Genomic DNA, 16,118 nt, shown 5'->3' with positions numbered 1-16,118 from the left:
GCAGATTGCACCCCCCCCTTCCCTGGCGGAGCCCCTGAAGGAGCTGTTCAAGCAGCAGGAGACGGTGCGGGGAAAGCTGCGTCTACAGCACAGCATCGAGCGGGTAAGAGGAGGTCCAGGCATGGGGGCCACTGCTGGGGGCCTGCGCTCACCCCTCCTCCCCCTCGCAGGAGAAGCTGATCGTGTCGTGTGAGCAGGAGATCCTGCGGGTGCATTGCCGGGCGGCCAGGACCATCGCCAACCAGGCAGTGCCTTTCAGTGCCTGCACGATGCTGCTGGACTCTGAGGTCTACAACATGCCTCTGGAGAGCCAGGTGGGTGAGCCGGCAGGCCTCACACGCCAGGCAGCAGAGCAAGCACGAATCCAAGTGCTATGCTTAGATCAGGACTGCCCCAGCTTCCCGTAGTTGGCACACTGGGACCCAGGTGTCCCCAGACTGCTGGACAGGGCCTCAGCCAGTGTGCAGCTCTGAGTCCTAAACTTCCCCTGGGACACTTGCGAAGCCAGGGTGAGCCGCTGCCCTCCCCATCGAAGGCCCCAGCGGGTCGGGGTTTCCCATCTGAACCTCAGCTCAGCCTGCAGCTGAGAAGCAGCTGGACCTGTGCAGCCCAGGCTGTGCCAGCAAGCCCTTCCCCTGCTGTGAGCAGTGCTTGGCTGGGCCTGGGGCAGGCTGGAGCTGCATGACCCAGGACTGCCTTGCCTCCCACACCCACTTTGAGTGCTGGCTTCCAGCCCGTGGCCTGTCACTGACTGCGTGGCAATACTCCAGAGCTCACCTGGGGACTCCCAGCCCTGGGGAGCGTTTCCAGTGTCTTGACCTTTCCGTGTCCATGGCTTTATGCTGGGACCTCTAGACGGATGCCCTGGGTCCCACGGGCCCCGGAGGTTTCGCAGTAGAGCCTTGGTGGGCTCCAGTTAAAACGTTCCTAGTGTGTTAAGGCTCCCCTACCCTGAGACGTAGATGCTTTCCCATTTATGTTACACACAGGTTTTCTTTAAAGCAAAGCAGTTTGTCAAGAAGTTGTAAAGCAGAGGTTAGCTGGGGACTAAAGGAGTGTTTTGTGACTATTTGGAAGTTTTGCTCTTTGCATCAAAAAGAAAAAACCACTAAGTAATTTCCTGGGTCTCTTTTGAAGGTCCAAAGGAAAAAATGTTCTCTCTCTCTCTTTTTTTTTTTTTTAATTAGTATGGATAAACATACTACCTTTATGTGTTTATTTTATGTGGTGCCGAGAATAGAACCCAGTGCCTCACACATGCTAGGCAAGCGCTCCACCACTGAACCACAGCCCCAGCCTAAAAGACTGATGGTCAGGCTGAGGCCTCTTCTGCAGTACCTTGCTGACAGTCTGGGCACGAGGTGCACAGAGGCCACCGGCCTTCTGTTCTGAGAGCCTTTGGCATGTTCTTTCCAGGGTATGCAAGGGAGGCTGGGCACCTCCTTCCCAAGGGTGCCTGTGCCTGGTCCATAAGTGCAGACCCATTTGTTGGGGTGAAAGTGGGGCTATGGGTGAGGAGGAAGCGGTCAGGACCACAGGATATGGAAGCCAGTGGGGAGGGCAGAACCAGGCTGCCCAGGGCCTGCAGCTCCCACCTCAGAGAAGGGAGATGCGTTTCTGGAAAGTGGGGAGGTTGCCTAGGCAACACCAGCAGCTTCGTGTGATCCCTGTGCCATCTGTTGGAGCCTCTGGAATGGAGACTAGGGTCGAGGGACCTTACTCCATCCCACCCAGGACACGAAGCACCCCACTGGAAAGCCCCACTGAGGCGCAGCCCCGTCAGCACTGCTGTGCTAGGGCAGGTCCCGAGTGGCTGCTGGGGGCCGCTGATGCCCAGGAACAGCCTCTCCAGGGAAGATGGGGGCTGGGGGGTCATCCCCTTAGCCCTGGACCAGGGTAACCTCCTGAGGTGACCACACCTCTGCTGGTCACCTCCCCAGCCCTCTTCCTCCAGACACACCTCGTTTGATTGACAGGGCGACGAGAACAAGTCCGTACGAGATCGCTTCAATGCCCGCCAGTTCATCTCCTGGCTACAGGATGTGGATGACAAGTACGACCGCATGAAGGTGGGTGCCACAGGCCAGTGGCTGGACACCATGCATGCCTTGCCAGCCCTGCCCGCCCCCCCACCACCACCACCACCACCACCACCAGCATGCCACTACTAGCAGCCATGTGACTTGCCAGTTTTACAGTTTCAGCTGCCCTGGGGCCCAGCCATCACCTGGCTCAGTGGGAGGCACAGTCACAACAGGCCACTGTGGTTTACACAGCCTGGGGGTGGGGTGGGGGGCTGCGGCACCCTCTCTGCCTGTGTCCTCTCAGCTGACAGAAGACCCAGGGAGACCCTACCTGAAAGAGAATTAGGCTTTGCGCATTTCCACACCACTTTATTAATGCAGACTTTTGCAAGAAAAGTAGACTGGGAAAAAAGAATCTAAAGGAGGTAGCCCGAGAGAAGGGAGATAAAATGGCCAAACTTGGTGAGAAGATGTTCAGTGCAGCCATTAGTCTCACAACCAAAAATGACATGACCTTTAGAAGAACGCAAGGGGCTGGGGCTGCTGCCGTCTCCCTGCAGGTTCTGGGAGCGTCAGCTGGTGTGGTCCACCCTAAGTCCAGCAACTGACAGCCCAAAAGGCGCCAGGGTGGCCCTGCAGGTCCCCGCCCGCACGTGCACTTGGGCAGTAGCTCAGTTTGGGCTGTGAAGGCAGAGGAGGAACTTGGGGCACTAGAAAGATGAAGTGGGGGGCTGGGCTGGGCTGTGGCTCAGTGGCAGAGCGCTTGCCTAGCATGCAGGAGGCTCTGGGTTTGATTCTCAGCATCTCACACAAATAAATAAAATAAAGGTCCATCAACAACTAAAAAATATTTTAAATAAAGAATGTTGCAGCCACAGCCTTGTCCAGTCCTCAGGGGCTGCTGTGGTGGCTCTCAAGCCCTAGCAGACCCCCAGTGCAGCACAGCCGTGGGGCGGGGTGGTAGACGCAGGGCAGTCAGGGGCACAGACCATCCTGAGGGGCCGTCTTCCCGATGAGCAGCACCGTGGCTAGTTACAGAAAGGTCTGTGTCATGCCAGGGCAGTGGGCCATGGGCAGTCAGGTCCAGGCCGCAGCCTGCTGTGCATCTTGCCCTACAGAGGCAGCCAGGGCCGCGGGTGGCATCTGGGACCCTCACCCGTGTGTGTCCTGCAGACCTGCCTCCTGATGCGGCAGCAGCACGAGGCCGCAGCCCTCAATGCCGTGCAGAGGATGGAGTGGCAGCTGAAGGCACAGGAGCTGGACCCCGCAGGGCACAAGTCGCTGTGTGTGAACGAGGTGCCCTCTTTCTACGTGCCCATGGTCGATGTCAACGATGACTTTGTGCTGCTGCCAGCGTGACACCAGGGGAAAGTCGCAGGACACCGGCAAGGGCCGTAGTCACCAGTGCTGCTGAAGTGCCCGCGGTGCAGGAGGGCACCGTGCCGGCCAGGTGGGAGGAGCCCAGAGACTGCACCTGGCCACACGCCTCGCCTGCCAGACCAGCCCGGAGGCCAGGAGACCAGAGTCTTTACCAGCGGTGGCAGGGAGAACGGGCCCCCACGCTGCAGTGCCTCGTTGGCCCAGCAGGAGGAGGAGACCATGGCCCATCCAGAGGGGCACCTGGGTCCCTCCCAGCCAGCCGCAGGCACCCGAGGAGCAGGAGAGTGCGCTTTTGAAGTCCCTGCTCCCCTCTGATCAACTAAAGGAAACGACTGAGGCGTCCACCTCGCACAACAGTGACCTCTGGTCGGGGGCAGGAGTGTCCGCCCGCCACGGTCCTCAGGACAGGCTGGGACACTGAGGTCGCTGGTGCCAGGCGAGGGCCACCTGCCGGCCACAGACGGACTCAGCCAGGACTCTCCAATAGTGTTTTTAATGGAGTCAAATCCACGTGGTTTGTATATTTTTTTCCTTTAATCTTGGGCATTTTGTTTCTCTTTCTGAGAACGTAACTTGAAACACTACAGAGCCAATAATCCTATAGAGAGTATCCGCGAACGAACGCTGTACAGTTTTATATACATTCACAATGTACTTTTGCTGCCTTCTAGATAATTTATTTTGCAACACATTACTGCACAGTTGTAAATAACTTATGTACTGTAACATCACTTTCAGTTATGTGTAAAGAAATAAATAAATTAATTAAAATGCTTCGCCTCTGTGTGTGGTTGCTGGGGAGGTCGCTTCACCTGGAAACGCATCCCCCGGGGCTCCCGCTCCTCCCGCCACCCCATCCCACCATTATAGGACCATGGCCTTGGAGAGGCCTCCCTGTCCCCTCAGCTGAAGACAGCTGGGCTCTCGCCACCACCTGAGCCCGCGCAGGGTCTTTTCCCATGACCGGGCAGCTGGAGCCCCACTGGGAGATGCCGACATTGGTCAGAGGGTGGGCCCTCCACCTCGTGTTTTTCCCGAGCAGAAATGGTGATCCTGCTGTTGGGAGGGGCCAACAGGCCATTCATCCCTGACCTGTGGGCCCCTGCAGGCAGTGGCTCCTCTGCTACCTGCCTCAGTAGGGGGAGCTACAGGAAGGGCCCCCCAAGGGAGCGAGGAGGAGTCCCTGTGTCCTGTGAGCTGAGCTGGGTGAGCCATCACCCCACAGGCCACGGGATCCCTCACCTGCCAGCCAGCCAGCTGGTGCTGCAGGGCATCCTGTGGCACAGGGTCCTCTCAGGACAGACAGCACCCTGCCAGCGTTGGGGCTTAGGCTCAGACAGGAAGGAACGAGAAGAGCCATTGGCTCATCGGCAGCCTGGAGTAGGTGAGGGGTTGGAAAAGCCAATAGTTTTCTTTTTACGGAGGTGGTTCCTGAGGCAGGGCTGGCCCATGTGTGACTCGGCAGGAGAAAGGGTCCCCTGCGGGTGGGACAGCTGCCTCCCACCCCACTTCCTCCCCCAGGGAGGAGGGGCCCAGAGGAGGAAGCCCCTGGGCAGCATGTTGCCACAGACACCTGGAGCTACTGATGGTCACCTGCATGGCTTGCTCAGCCCCAGCCCTGCTGCACCTGGCCTTCGCTGCTTATGCCACTGGGCCCTCCCCACAGGCAGGACAGTCAGCAAGGCCTGCAGGCACTGCCCACTGTGTTCTGGGGACAGAACTGCTGGTCTCCACAAAGTACTGTGTGGCGTGACTCCAGTTCCGTGAGGTTGAAATGGGGAAAGGTAGCCTGAGCAGAGGCCCCCGGGGCACTGGCACCATCCTGTCCTTGACCTGCCATTGACCAGTGGGTATTTGAAGTTGGTTTATTTGTTTTAATAAGGGATGGAAGAGATTTCTCCAGAGATGCTGAAAAGCAGGTGGGGTGCAAAACTACAGTGGCAGTCAGAGCCACTTAACCTCCCAGAGTGCCCCCAGAACGGGTGGTGAGTGAGTGACAGTCACACAACCTGGTAAGGTGGTGCCCTGTCAGACCAGCGCCTCCAAAGATCAAGCAGGTCTGTCTGCTGACAGGAAATCAGACAGGGCCTCCAGGGCAGTAGAGCAAGTGCTGGTGGAAATCCCTTCTCCACACTCGCAGTGGGTTAGGCTGCTGAGACCACCGTCAGCATGTGGGAGACCCAAGGCCAAGCCTCAGGGTGTGCTGACCTTTCCAGCCTGCCCTGCACCTCTCTCACTGGTGACACCTTGGGAACCAGTGGCCTGGAGCCAAGGGCTGCCTGTGCACAGGGCCACTGCTGTGACTCGATGTGCCTGACGGCTCCGTGGAAAGCCACGGGGCCTGGTGTGACTAGACTGGCTTGGAATCTACTCCTGGGGAGGGGGAACGCCTTCCTCCACAGAAGCAGACAGCAGTGACTGTTCATATCACAGCTGCCTGGGGGAGAGGAGAGACCCCTGGGGACACAATCTCCGCGTGCCGGGGGCTAGAGAAGTCCATGTCCACGTGCAGGCCTGTGCACACCCAGGGCAGCTGAGCACATTCCAGCTCTTCACCTGAGCGTCAGGCCTGGTGCAAGATCAAGGCTGAGGCACAGCAGTGACCTACCAGAGCGCCAAGAAGCACCGACCGAGGACATACTGGGCCAGGGCCACTAGCTGAGCACCAAGCCAGCTGGCTGCACGCTGCAGCAGCCCCCAAACACCCAGCCTGGGGGGAGTTGCCTCCTGGACTATGTAAAATGTCTAGCTCTCAACCCAGTGGTCCAAGGACAGCACCCCCAGGAAGCCCAGGCGCTGAGCCCACCAGAGACCCAACACCGGCTTCTGCAAGTGGATGTCCAGAGCACACCGGAAACCAGGTCTGAAGAATTACAGTGACCTGTAGAAACAGAGCCAGTAGATGGAGAGGAGTTTAAAAGCAGCTGACGGAAATTTCACTGGTGGAAAATGGAATCACTGAATTTCACTTGGTAGAAGAGAGAATTGGCAGACCAGGCAGGTGGGCCGAGATGGAGTGTGAGGAAGGGAGCCACTCGGCTGCTGGGTGCCAACGGGTGTGCGGGACGTGAGGCTGTGCTGGAGGGAGAAGGGGGCACCCAAGCTCATGGACAAGACGAAGCAGGGCCAACAGGAAGAGACCTGTGTGTGGACACATCATGACTGAACTGTCCAGGCAAAAGGGAGAGGGTCCTGACTGCAGCAGGGACCAGCAGATCAGCCAGTGGCTTCTGGGCCAGCAGCCAGGCAGGCAGCCAGCTGCCCTGTCCAGAGTGAGTGCTGCAGAAAGTTAATCCAGACCCAGGCCTCACGGCCGTAAAACCCCTCAAGACAGCTGGGAGGCCCCTTGATGGCCTTGGGTTTGGTGACCTAAGGCACCAGCCATGAGAGAAGAAGCAAGACTTCATCCAAGTTAAAGACACGTGCAGCAGGGGTGCAGCTCAGCCAGAGAGCTCTCTGGTTTCAATCCCCAGAATCACAATTTAATAAATAAAAATATGTCTATCAAAAAAAAGGAAAAACCGGGTCTGGGCTTGCAGCTCAGTGGCAGAGTGCTTGCCTAGCACAGGTGAGGCGCTGGGTTCAATCCTCAGCACCACATAAAAAAATAATGTCCATCTGCGACTAAAAAATATATTTTGAAATAAAGGAAAAATCGGTTCTATTTCTACATATTAGTAATTAAAAATCTGAAAAGGATATTTAGGAAATAAACAAAAGAATAAATAATTAGGAATAAAGTTAGCCAATGGAGTAGAAGCATTGTACACCCTAGCATGTGTGAGGCACTGGGTTCGATTCTCAGCACTATATGTAAATAAATGAATAAAATAAAGGTCCATCGACAAAAACTTTTTTTTTAATTTAAAAATAAATTGAAAGATAGCCTGAAGATATTTCCATCCCCTGTACCCAAAATAAACCAGCTAGCCGTCTTGGAAAAGAAAACAAAGCCCAGGGACACCCACTCCTCAGTTTCCAGACTCTGCACCTGGCTAGGGCAGAAAGAAAGAACCCCGCAGGGGAGGCCCCAGGAGGGTGCCCACTCAGGGGACAGACCTGGAGACCACGCAGAAGCCGGTTTTAAGGAAGGTACCCGCGTGTTTCCACAAACAGTGCTCAGAGAGGTGGTGGTCCACACGCCACGTGACTAGGTTACCCCCGTCTCACTCCACATACAGAAATAACCTGGCTGAGAGCAGAGGGCCTGCCTAGCACGCAAAGGCTCTGGCTCCAGGCCCAGCACCAACAAAACAAAACTCACATTTTCCAGGTGCAGTGGTGCATGCTGAGATCCCAGCAACTCAGGAGACAGGCAAGAGGATCACAAGTTCAAGGCCAGCCTCAACAATTTAGCAAGGCTCAAATAAGGGCTGAGAATGTACCCATGCTAGGTGGAGCCCTTGGTAGCAGGTGGGAGGCCCTGGGCTCCATCCCCAGCACCACAAAACAAAGACCCTGTCAAGAGTCAAAAGGCAACTTGAGAATGGGAGGTAAGGGGTTAATATCCAGAGAATCCCTAAAGCTCAGTAACCAAGCAGACCATCCCATCTGGAAATGGGCAAGAATCCTGAGTCAACACTCCTCCAAGAATCACAAGACGCCAAGAAGCACGGTGGACGATGCCAGCCGCCACATTTGGAAACGCAGAACCACCCGAGGCACCTTCTGCCCACCAGCAGCCTTCTCTGCGAGGACACACAATGATGCTGGGAGGCTGTGGTGGCCTGCAGCCCTTGGGCACAGCGGGTGGGAACAGGAAGTGGCTCAGCGGCTCAGAAGATGGTGTGGAGGGGCCTCGGAAAGCTGAAGTCCACACGCCAATGGGAATTGGAAAGAGGAGTTCTACTGGCTTTTGCAGTTCTGGGGACTGAACCTAGGGATCGATCCCTCCCCAGCCCCTCACCACGTGCCCAGGCTGGCCTCAGATCTGCCTCAGCCTCTGGGGACACTGGTTCTGGAGACATCTGCCACTGCGACCCACAGGAAGAAGGTCTGGAAGAGATCTGTGACCATGTTCCCAGCAGCAGTTGAGTACCATAGCTAAATGTGAAAGTGACCAGAGTCCACTCTCCGGTCAGTGAGTGAGCCAAGCATGGCCTAGCTGTGCCATAGAATATCCCTTCACCTTAAAAAGCAAATTCTCTTTCTCTCTCTCTCTCTCTCTCTCTCTCTCTCTCTCTCTCTCTCTCTCTCTCTCTCAGATGGGTCTTGCTGTGTTGCCCAGGCTGGCCTTGAACTCAAGGTCCTCCTGTCTCAGCCTCCAAAGTAGCTGGGATTACAGGTGAGCACCACCACACCCAGCTAACAGGGAAATAAAGGAAATAAGTTCTGACACATGCTACTCTGTGGGTGAACCTGGAGCACTTTATGCTAGGAGAAGCCAGTCACAGAAAGACTGACCCTGGCTGGTTCCACATAGAAGAAACGGAGTCCTCCAAATCAGAAGTGGAGCGGTGGCCACCAGGGCCAGGGAGGGAGACGGGGAGCGGCTGCTTAACAGGGAACCCTTCCCATTTCACAAGATGCAGAGGTGGACCTGGCAATGGCTGCACATTGTGACTGCGTCTCCCACCACTGACCTGGACACATGCACCACACATCCGGGAAGGAAAGCACTGGCAGAAGTGTCCTGATGCTGGGGTGGGAAACAGGGCAGCTGCTGTGAAAACCAGGGTCCTTCCAACAGCTGACCACACTCCCTGAAGACCCAGCAATTCCACTCCTGCAATTCCACTCGAGCAAACAGGTGCTCCAAGTACACGGTGTTCACAAAACAGGATGAGCTGCTGACCAACAGCACCATACCCGCGGGAGCCTCGGACCCAACACTTAGGAGTCCACTTGGAAAAGCACCCAGAACAGGCAAGCGCACCGCAGAAGGGGAGCGGGGATCACCAGCAGCGGGGAGGGGTGGTGAGGGTTTCCCTCACACGGCAATTTCTGCCCTGTCTCAAAAAATCCAAAGGGCTGCAGATGTAGCTTTAGTGGTAGATAGAAAGCCCCTGGGGTCAATCCCCAGTACCATACCAAAAAAACCAGTAGCTAAAATGGTAAGTTTTATGCTATGTGTACTTCACCATCAGTTTAAAAACTAAAGACTGCTCTAAAACAACAAAACAGAAGGAAAAGGCTCCACAGAGGCTGGAACAGAATCACCACATGCCCCGCAGTCCTACTCCAGGGGTGTGCCCACCAGAGCTGAGCAGGCCACCTGGTGCCACGCAGAAGGGAAAGAACCCACAAGTCCACCAGCCAGGGGCGGATAAGGAAAGGTGGAGCATGTCCAGTCATAAACACTGCGGTGCTGACTCGCCCCGGGGGAGGGGGGAGCCAGACCTACAAGACCACGGGACCTGTGACTGCATTTACTGGAATATCCAGAGCAGCTGGCGCTTGTCAGGGGCTGGCGGAGGGGGAGTCTAACAGCCCAGGATAACACTGTAAGACTAAATGACACTGATTGGGGGCTGGGGACGTGGCTCAAGTGGTGGCGCTCTCGCCTGGCATGTGTGCGGCCCGGGTTCAATCCTCTGCACCACATACAAACAAAGATGTGTGTCCACCAAGAACTAAAAAATAAATATTTAAAAAAATCTCTCTCTCTCTCTCTCTCTCTCTCTCTCTCTCTCTCTCTCTTTAAAATAAATAAATAAATAAATGACACTGACTGCCTGCTTCGTTGTTTAGATTTACTTTGTTGTTGCTATGCTGAGGACCAAACCAACTGGACCCCATACCCATCCCAGAACTGTACACTTTAAGGTGCTTACTTTGTTATGTGAATTCCACCCCAACAGACTTTTTTTAAAAAATATATTTATTTATTTATGTGGTGCTGAGGATCCAACCCAGTACACCTCACATATGCTAGGCAAGAACTCTGCCTCTGAGCCACAACCTCAGCCCTTCCTCCCACAGACTTTTAAAAAGCTACTATCAGAGCTGGGATATAGCTCAGTTGGTAGAGTTCTTGCCTCCCATGCACAGGACCCTGGTTCAAACCCCAGCACCACAAGGGGGGGGGGAACTAATGTCCTTCTTTTAAATGCTAAAATGCCAATTATGAAGCCAGGTGTGGTGGCCCTGAGAAGGAGTTCAGCAGTTCAAAGCCAGCCTCAGCAACAGCAAGGCACTAAGCAACTCGGTGAGACCCTGTCTCTAATAAAATACAAAATAGGGCTGTGGGGGCTCAGTGGTAGAGTGAGTGCCCCTGAGTTCAATCTCCTGTACCAAAAAAAAAAAGCCAATTGTGAATTTTTATGAAAACACAGAGCCCGTTCACAAAGCAAAAGAAAACAAACTTGAAAAAAATTCAACAGATTTTACTAGTTTGTGATCTACTGTTGAGAAAACACTGCTGAGAAAAACCAGAGCTAAGAATAAAGAAGCGGGTGGGGGGGGGGCCGTGGGGCTGGGGCTCAGCGGTGGAGCACTCTCTAGCACATGCGAGGCCCTGGGTTCGATCCCCAGCAGCACACAAAAATAAAGTAAAGGTATTGTGTCCACCTACAGATCAAAAAAACAAAAAGAAGCCCTACCTGGTTCCTGGAGCGGCAGCATCCACGGCGCCCAGCGCTACCCCAGGTACGAGTGACTCTGCCAAGACGTAGTGGACGGCGCACAGCCTACCGGCACACATCGCCCTCGGCTTCCAGGTCTTTCGGGCTCACTGGTCGCCAGGCAGGTCCCCGGAACCTCAGCGGGAGCCGGCGTCCGAACGCCCACCGGCCCAGCGCACCTGTGCGCTGGCTCACACCGGAGCGCCCGCCGGCCACGCCCCCAGCAGGACCCTGGAGCTGGCTCCGCCCGCGAGTGGCTCCAGGTCCCGCCCCGGGTCTCCGCCCACCGCAGCCCCGCCCCGCGGGCTCCTCCCCGGAGGCCCCGCCCCTGCCTCCGCCCATCGCGACCCCGCCCCGCGCGCTCCTCCCCGGAGGCCCTGCGCCTCCCAGGCTTCCGACTCTCTGGGTCCAGTCCCCGGCTTGGAGCCAGAGCGCGGCGGCCAAGGACGCATGGATCGCGAGGCGCGGGTGCTGTGCGCGGCAGGAGGCTTCGGCCGGACTCGGCGCCTGCTGGCCGCCGCCTCGTGGCTGCCCTGCGTGGCACTGGGGCTGGCGCTGAGCTCGGAGCCGCTGCTCACCGCGCGGCCAGCGCACCACTGCCGTCCAGACCCCGCGCTACTACCGCCCTCACTGCGTGCCCTGCGCGGGCCGGCGCTGCTCGAAGCCAGCGTGCCGCGCCTGGGTCCCGCGCGCGCCCTGAGCCCGTGCCTGCTCCTGCGCTACCCGGTGGCCGGCGCCCGCCCGAGCTCCGCGCTCGCGCCAAACGGCACGCGGTCCTGCACGCGCGGCTGGCTCTATACGCTCCCCGCCGCTGGCCTGATGCACAGCCCGGTTACCCAGGTGCGCCCGCCCGAGGGGTCTGCCCAGGAACGAGCGAGGCAGGGACGTGGGTGGTTTGGGGGTCCCTCCCTGTGCCTTTGCCGGGGTTCTCACTGGGGGCCCTCCAGCCCCCTCCCGCCCCCTCCCGCCATGCGGGTGCAGCAGGTACACCAGGACTCTTGGCCACCACTATGGGTGGGCTGCAGGCAGGAGAATTTAGGCTGGAGGTGAAGCAGGTGGGCGTGGGTGGTAAGCAGGGCCTGGAATTCAAAGTTCCAGGTTCGTTTTGAGCAACTAATGGCTTTGGGCCAGGTAGGTGCTGGGACTGCGTTTCCAGAACAGGCGGTTTTGAATGGAGGGAATGGCTGTCAGTTTCATTTCAGAGGGAAATCTGCGCGTGGGCTCAGGGTTCTGCACCCTTCCCACTAGCCTGCCTCCCCCTCGGCAGCCCTCTTCACCCGGAGCAGTGGCGTCAGTGGGAGGGAACAGTGGCCACATCTCTGAGGGCCTGCCTGGGTCCCTGAAACTGGTGGGGTTCTGCTCCCCGCCTCCCAGCGTCCCTCCTGCTGGCTCCTGATGGAGCCATGCCCCTCACCTTCAGAAGGGTCGGGTTTTAAAATAAAAACGGCCTAGCAGGACCCGCAGGACTGTTTCAGCCTGGGGAGAAGAGGCAGGAATGAGGAAAGGGGAGGCGGCCTGCCCAGCGGGTCAAGGGCCCTTGGCTGCCGGCAAGGAAAAGCCTTGAGCACTCTCCACCCGACCGAGTTGCTCTTGAGAGCTGGGCAGGGCGAGGGCAGAAGGGTGGGCAGGACGTACATGGAGCCCGTTTCAGAGCTGAAGCCCGGGCCTGGGACCCTGAAGGGCTGGCAGGGCCAGTCGTGGGGGAGGGTGGACGGCGCTTCTGAGAAAAGCAGAACCTTAGGGCAGGAAGATCCCCCCACAGCAGACTTGAGGCTGCATGTAGAATCTTGGGGACCCCAAGGCATTGCCATCGAGGGCTCAAATCAGAGGTTGTTCCAATTCTAGGCAAAGACCACCAGAGTCAAAAAAGCTGCTGTTTCATTTCCAAGTTCCTTGCCCTCTCGTGTCCCCAGACAGGGTTCTGGGGCTCCCTGCATCTTGTACCCCAGCAAGGGAGAGTCCTGGGCTGGTCCACCATGGCTGGTGTTCCCCACAGTGGGACCTGGTGTGTGAAGATAGCTGGAAGGTGCCGCTGGAGCAGACGTGCCACTTCCTGGGCGGGCTGCTAGGCTGTGTCCTTCTGGGTGCAGGGTGTGACAGGTGAGACCCTGCCCTTCCTCTGCCCTTAGCTCCCAGCCTTTAAGGTGCACCCTGACCCACACCAGCATGTGTCCCCCTGCCCACCAGGTTTGGCCGCCGGGCTGTTTTTGTGGTCTCCCTGGTGCTGGCCACAGTCCTAGGGGCCGGTGAAGCCCTGGCTGCCAGTTTCCAGACCCTCCTGGCCCTGAGGTTTCTCCACGGGGGCACCTTGGCAGGGGCCTTCCTTGCCCTTTATGTAGCTCGTGAGTAGTGTGAGGGGCTGCCTGGGAAGGGGTAGTGGCCAGCACGGGAACCACTCTGGCACTCACTGAGGACCCTCCCCAGGAAGGCAGTGGCCACTGGTGTTTGTTCCAGGGCCCCCAACTCGGGCTGGTGACAGGCGGCCCCCAAATCCAGCTCCAGACAGCAGTACTCCAAGAAGCTTTGGCCTCAGCCATCTTTGTCTGCCTAGGCCTGGAGCTGTGTGACCCTCCGCACCGCCTGGCCTTCTCCATGGGAGCTGGCCTCTTCTCAGTGGTGGGCACCCTGCTGCTGCCTGGGCTGGCCATGCTGGTGCAGGATTGGCGCCTTCTGCAGGGCCTGAACGCCCTGGTGACTGGATTCTTGCTGCTCTTTTGGGGGTGAGTACTACAGGGGTCGGACAGGGGCCACCCTGGGGGCCAGTAGATACCTTCTCTGTACTTCTATTCTACACCTGCTACTTGGCCACAGCACAGGGTGACATCCATGTCCCCACAAGCCACATCCATGTCCCAACCCCTTTCGGTCCAGGGAGGGCACGGGCTTTGCTGCTCCATCATGGAAGAGGTGAGCAGGCCACAGGCCTCCTTGACAACCCTGCAGGTTCCCAGCTCTGTTCCCTGAGTCTCCCTGCTGGCTTCTGGCCACGGGGCAGGTGACCCAAGCAGGCAGGATTCTGTGGCACTTTGCAGAAGCCAGCGGCCTGGACCCTGATGACAGCTCCTCAGAGGAGAGCTCCCTGGCTACAGGTAACGCACTAGCCAGGGAGTGGCGAGGCAGGGGCTAGAGGAGGGAGGGCCTGGGAGGCCCCTGCCCCTCTCACCTGCTCCCTCCTCTCCCTGGCCTAGAGCTAGCCGCGCTGTCCGCAGGCAACCCGCAGCCCCAGTACCACTCCATCCTGGGCCTCCTGCACACCCGTGTCACCTGGAGGAACGGGCTCATCCTGGGATTCAGTTCGTGAGGAGGAGCAGGCCCGGGGTGGGCCAGGGTTTGCAGCCACCCCGGGGGAGGGTGTTTGGTGGATACAGCTCTGCTTCCTTCCAGGCTGATCGGTGGGGGCATCAGGGCCGGCTTCCTCCGCAGCCTGGCCCCAGGCGAGCGCACCTTCTACCTGCCCTATTTCCTGGAAGCTGGCCTGGAGGCTGCAGCCACCGTACTGCTATTCCTGACGGCAGATCGCTGTGGACGTCGCCCTGTCCTGCTGCTGGGCACCATGGCTGCAGGCCTGGCATCCCTGCTACTCCTTGCTGGGGCTCAGTGTGAGCTTGGGGCCCAAGCAGGCCACATAGGGGTCACTGGGTGTGGGCCAAAGGTCTGTCCTGGTCGTGGTGCCCACGGGGAGAGGCACCGAGCTCCTACTTTCCTATTCCCTCCATCCCCCACGTAGACCAGGGGAAATCAAGGCCTGAAAAAGTGAAGGGACCAAGAAGATCCCTCATGACAGCCAACTACTGCTGTCCTGCCTGGGCCTGGCCACCTGTGCCCGACACAGTGTAGGTGAAAGTTCAGAGGTCAGGCCTAGTAGGCTCTGCCAGCCTCGAGCAGCCAAGGCTGGTTGGGGCTGGCATGGGAGAATCCTCTCCCCAGGGCCATCTCATCTAGCACAGAAAGGAAATAGTTCAGACTTTGGGGACAGTTCTCAAATTGCAAAGGAAGTAGCATGAGCAGAGAGGCTACAGGTGGACAGTCCCTGAGCTGTGTTTCTGGCAAGACTCTCTAGAATCCAAGCTGTCTGCACGGGAGGGCGTAAGGGACTGGACCCCCATATGCCCCAGTGAGGGGGGGCATCGGGGACGGAGGGGCCCTGAGGCATCGGGTCAGAAGGCCTGGGGGAGAGCCCCTGAGGACCTTGCCCTTTGTCCCCAGACCTGCCAGGCTGGACCACACTGTCCCTTTCTGTCCTGGGGCTCCTGGCCTCCCAGGCTGTGTCGGCGCTCAGTGTTCTGTTTGCAGCAGAGGCCTTCCCCACTGTGATCAGGTGAGTGCAGAGCTGGCCAGCAACGAGGAAGGGTCAGCTGGACAGAGGCCTGTGCCCCGCCATCCTGCACCTGAGTAGGGCCATTGAGCGCTGCCCTCCTGGATGACCGGGGCCATCCACAGGAGGACTTGGGCACAGCTTAGGAAGGAGGTGTGGGGTGAGGAGCCTTCGAGGGTGGCAGACATCAGGGGAGAAGAGAAACTGTTCCCGGGCAGAGGAGAAGAGTTGGTCACGTCTGCTTTCCTGGAGCCACGCCTCCGGCTCTGGGAGGGCCACACCACTCCCTGCCCCTGGGAGTGGTGGGGACCCAGCTGCACCCCACCATGCTCTCTCCCACAGGGGAGCCGGGCTAGGCCTGGTGCTGGGCGCCGGGTTCCTGGGCCGGGCTGCTGCCCCGCTCACTGACATTCGTGGCCGGCACGGCTTCTTCCTACAAGACGTGGTCTTCACCTCCCTGGCCATCCTCGTCCTGCTCTGTGTCCTGCTGCTGCCTGAGACCTATGGCCGGGAGCTGCCCCAGTCGCTGGAAGATGCTGACCACCTACATCGCTCCCCGCTCCTGCGTGGGTGTCCACCTCAGGACCACCTGCCTCTGCTGCTGCCCTCCCCTTCGGGATGAGCAGCCACACCGCCCAGCAGCACTACTGTTGCTGGGGGGGCCCTGTGAGCCAGGACAAGGGCCACAGCTGAACACCCCCAAGGGCTGACCAGAGCTGCCACAGCGAGGCAGACACATCCCACCAAGACCGCCAGTCAGTGCGGGCAGGGAGGCGGTGGACACAGCAGGAAGGGGCCCTGGACGGGCCTCTTGGTCTGGGGGGCTGGCTTCCGTCT

The 16,118-nt window shown here is 58.3% G+C and overlaps 2 protein-coding genes across 7 annotated transcripts in view; both read left to right on the top strand.

The window, feature by feature from the left end:
- The window catches only part of Ankrd11 (ankyrin repeat domain 11), a 153,586-nt gene extending 149,449 nt beyond the window's left edge, over positions 1–4,137 (top strand). For all 6 annotated transcript variants that reach the window (XM_026401887.2, XM_077793247.1, XM_026401886.2 and 3 more), the window contains 4 exons: positions 5–103; positions 171–314; positions 1,977–2,069; positions 3,198–4,137. In XM_026401887.2, coding sequence (XP_026257672.2) covers positions 5–103; positions 171–314; positions 1,977–2,069; positions 3,198–3,383 — 522 coding nt within the window. In that variant the 3' untranslated portion in view covers positions 3,384–4,137. The remainder of the gene's footprint in view (positions 1–4; positions 104–170; positions 315–1,976; positions 2,070–3,197) is intronic.
- A 7,214-nt stretch (positions 4,138–11,351) lies between these two features.
- Positions 11,352–15,997, top strand: Slc22a31 (solute carrier family 22 member 31). The gene is made up of 9 exons (XM_077793069.1): positions 11,352–11,806; positions 12,963–13,066; positions 13,154–13,308; positions 13,518–13,686; positions 13,910–14,055; positions 14,155–14,263; positions 14,351–14,565; positions 15,173–15,284; positions 15,624–15,997. Exons 1-9 carry the CDS (start codon positions 11,417–11,419, stop codon positions 15,901–15,903), a joined length of 1,680 nt encoding a protein of 559 aa, XP_077649195.1. The 5' UTR covers positions 11,352–11,416; the 3' UTR covers positions 15,904–15,997.
- Positions 15,998–16,118: the final 121 nt, after the last annotated feature.

Source organism: Urocitellus parryii, chromosome 15, assembly GCF_045843805.1.
Source record: "Urocitellus parryii isolate mUroPar1 chromosome 15, mUroPar1.hap1, whole genome shotgun sequence".
NCBI classification, from domain to species: Eukaryota; Metazoa; Chordata; class Mammalia; order Rodentia; family Sciuridae; genus Urocitellus; species Urocitellus parryii.
The sequence above is the reverse complement of the archived record's forward strand: the minus strand, read 5'-3'. Positions and strand labels throughout refer to the sequence as shown.

Bases quoted from the DNA above. Each gene is read 5' to 3' on its own strand.
- Slc22a31 (XM_077793069.1), top strand. From the start codon at position 11,417: ATGGATCGCGAGGCGCGGGTGCTGTGCGCGGCAGGAGGCTTCGGCCGG. The intron at 13,067-13,153 runs GTGAGACCCTGC...CCTGCCCACCAG, and splicing joins CTGGGTGCAGGGTGTGACAG to GTTTGGCCGCCGGGCTGTTT. The intron at 13,309-13,517 runs GTGAGTAGTGTG...TTGTCTGCCTAG, and splicing joins CCTTGCCCTTTATGTAGCTC to GCCTGGAGCTGTGTGACCCT.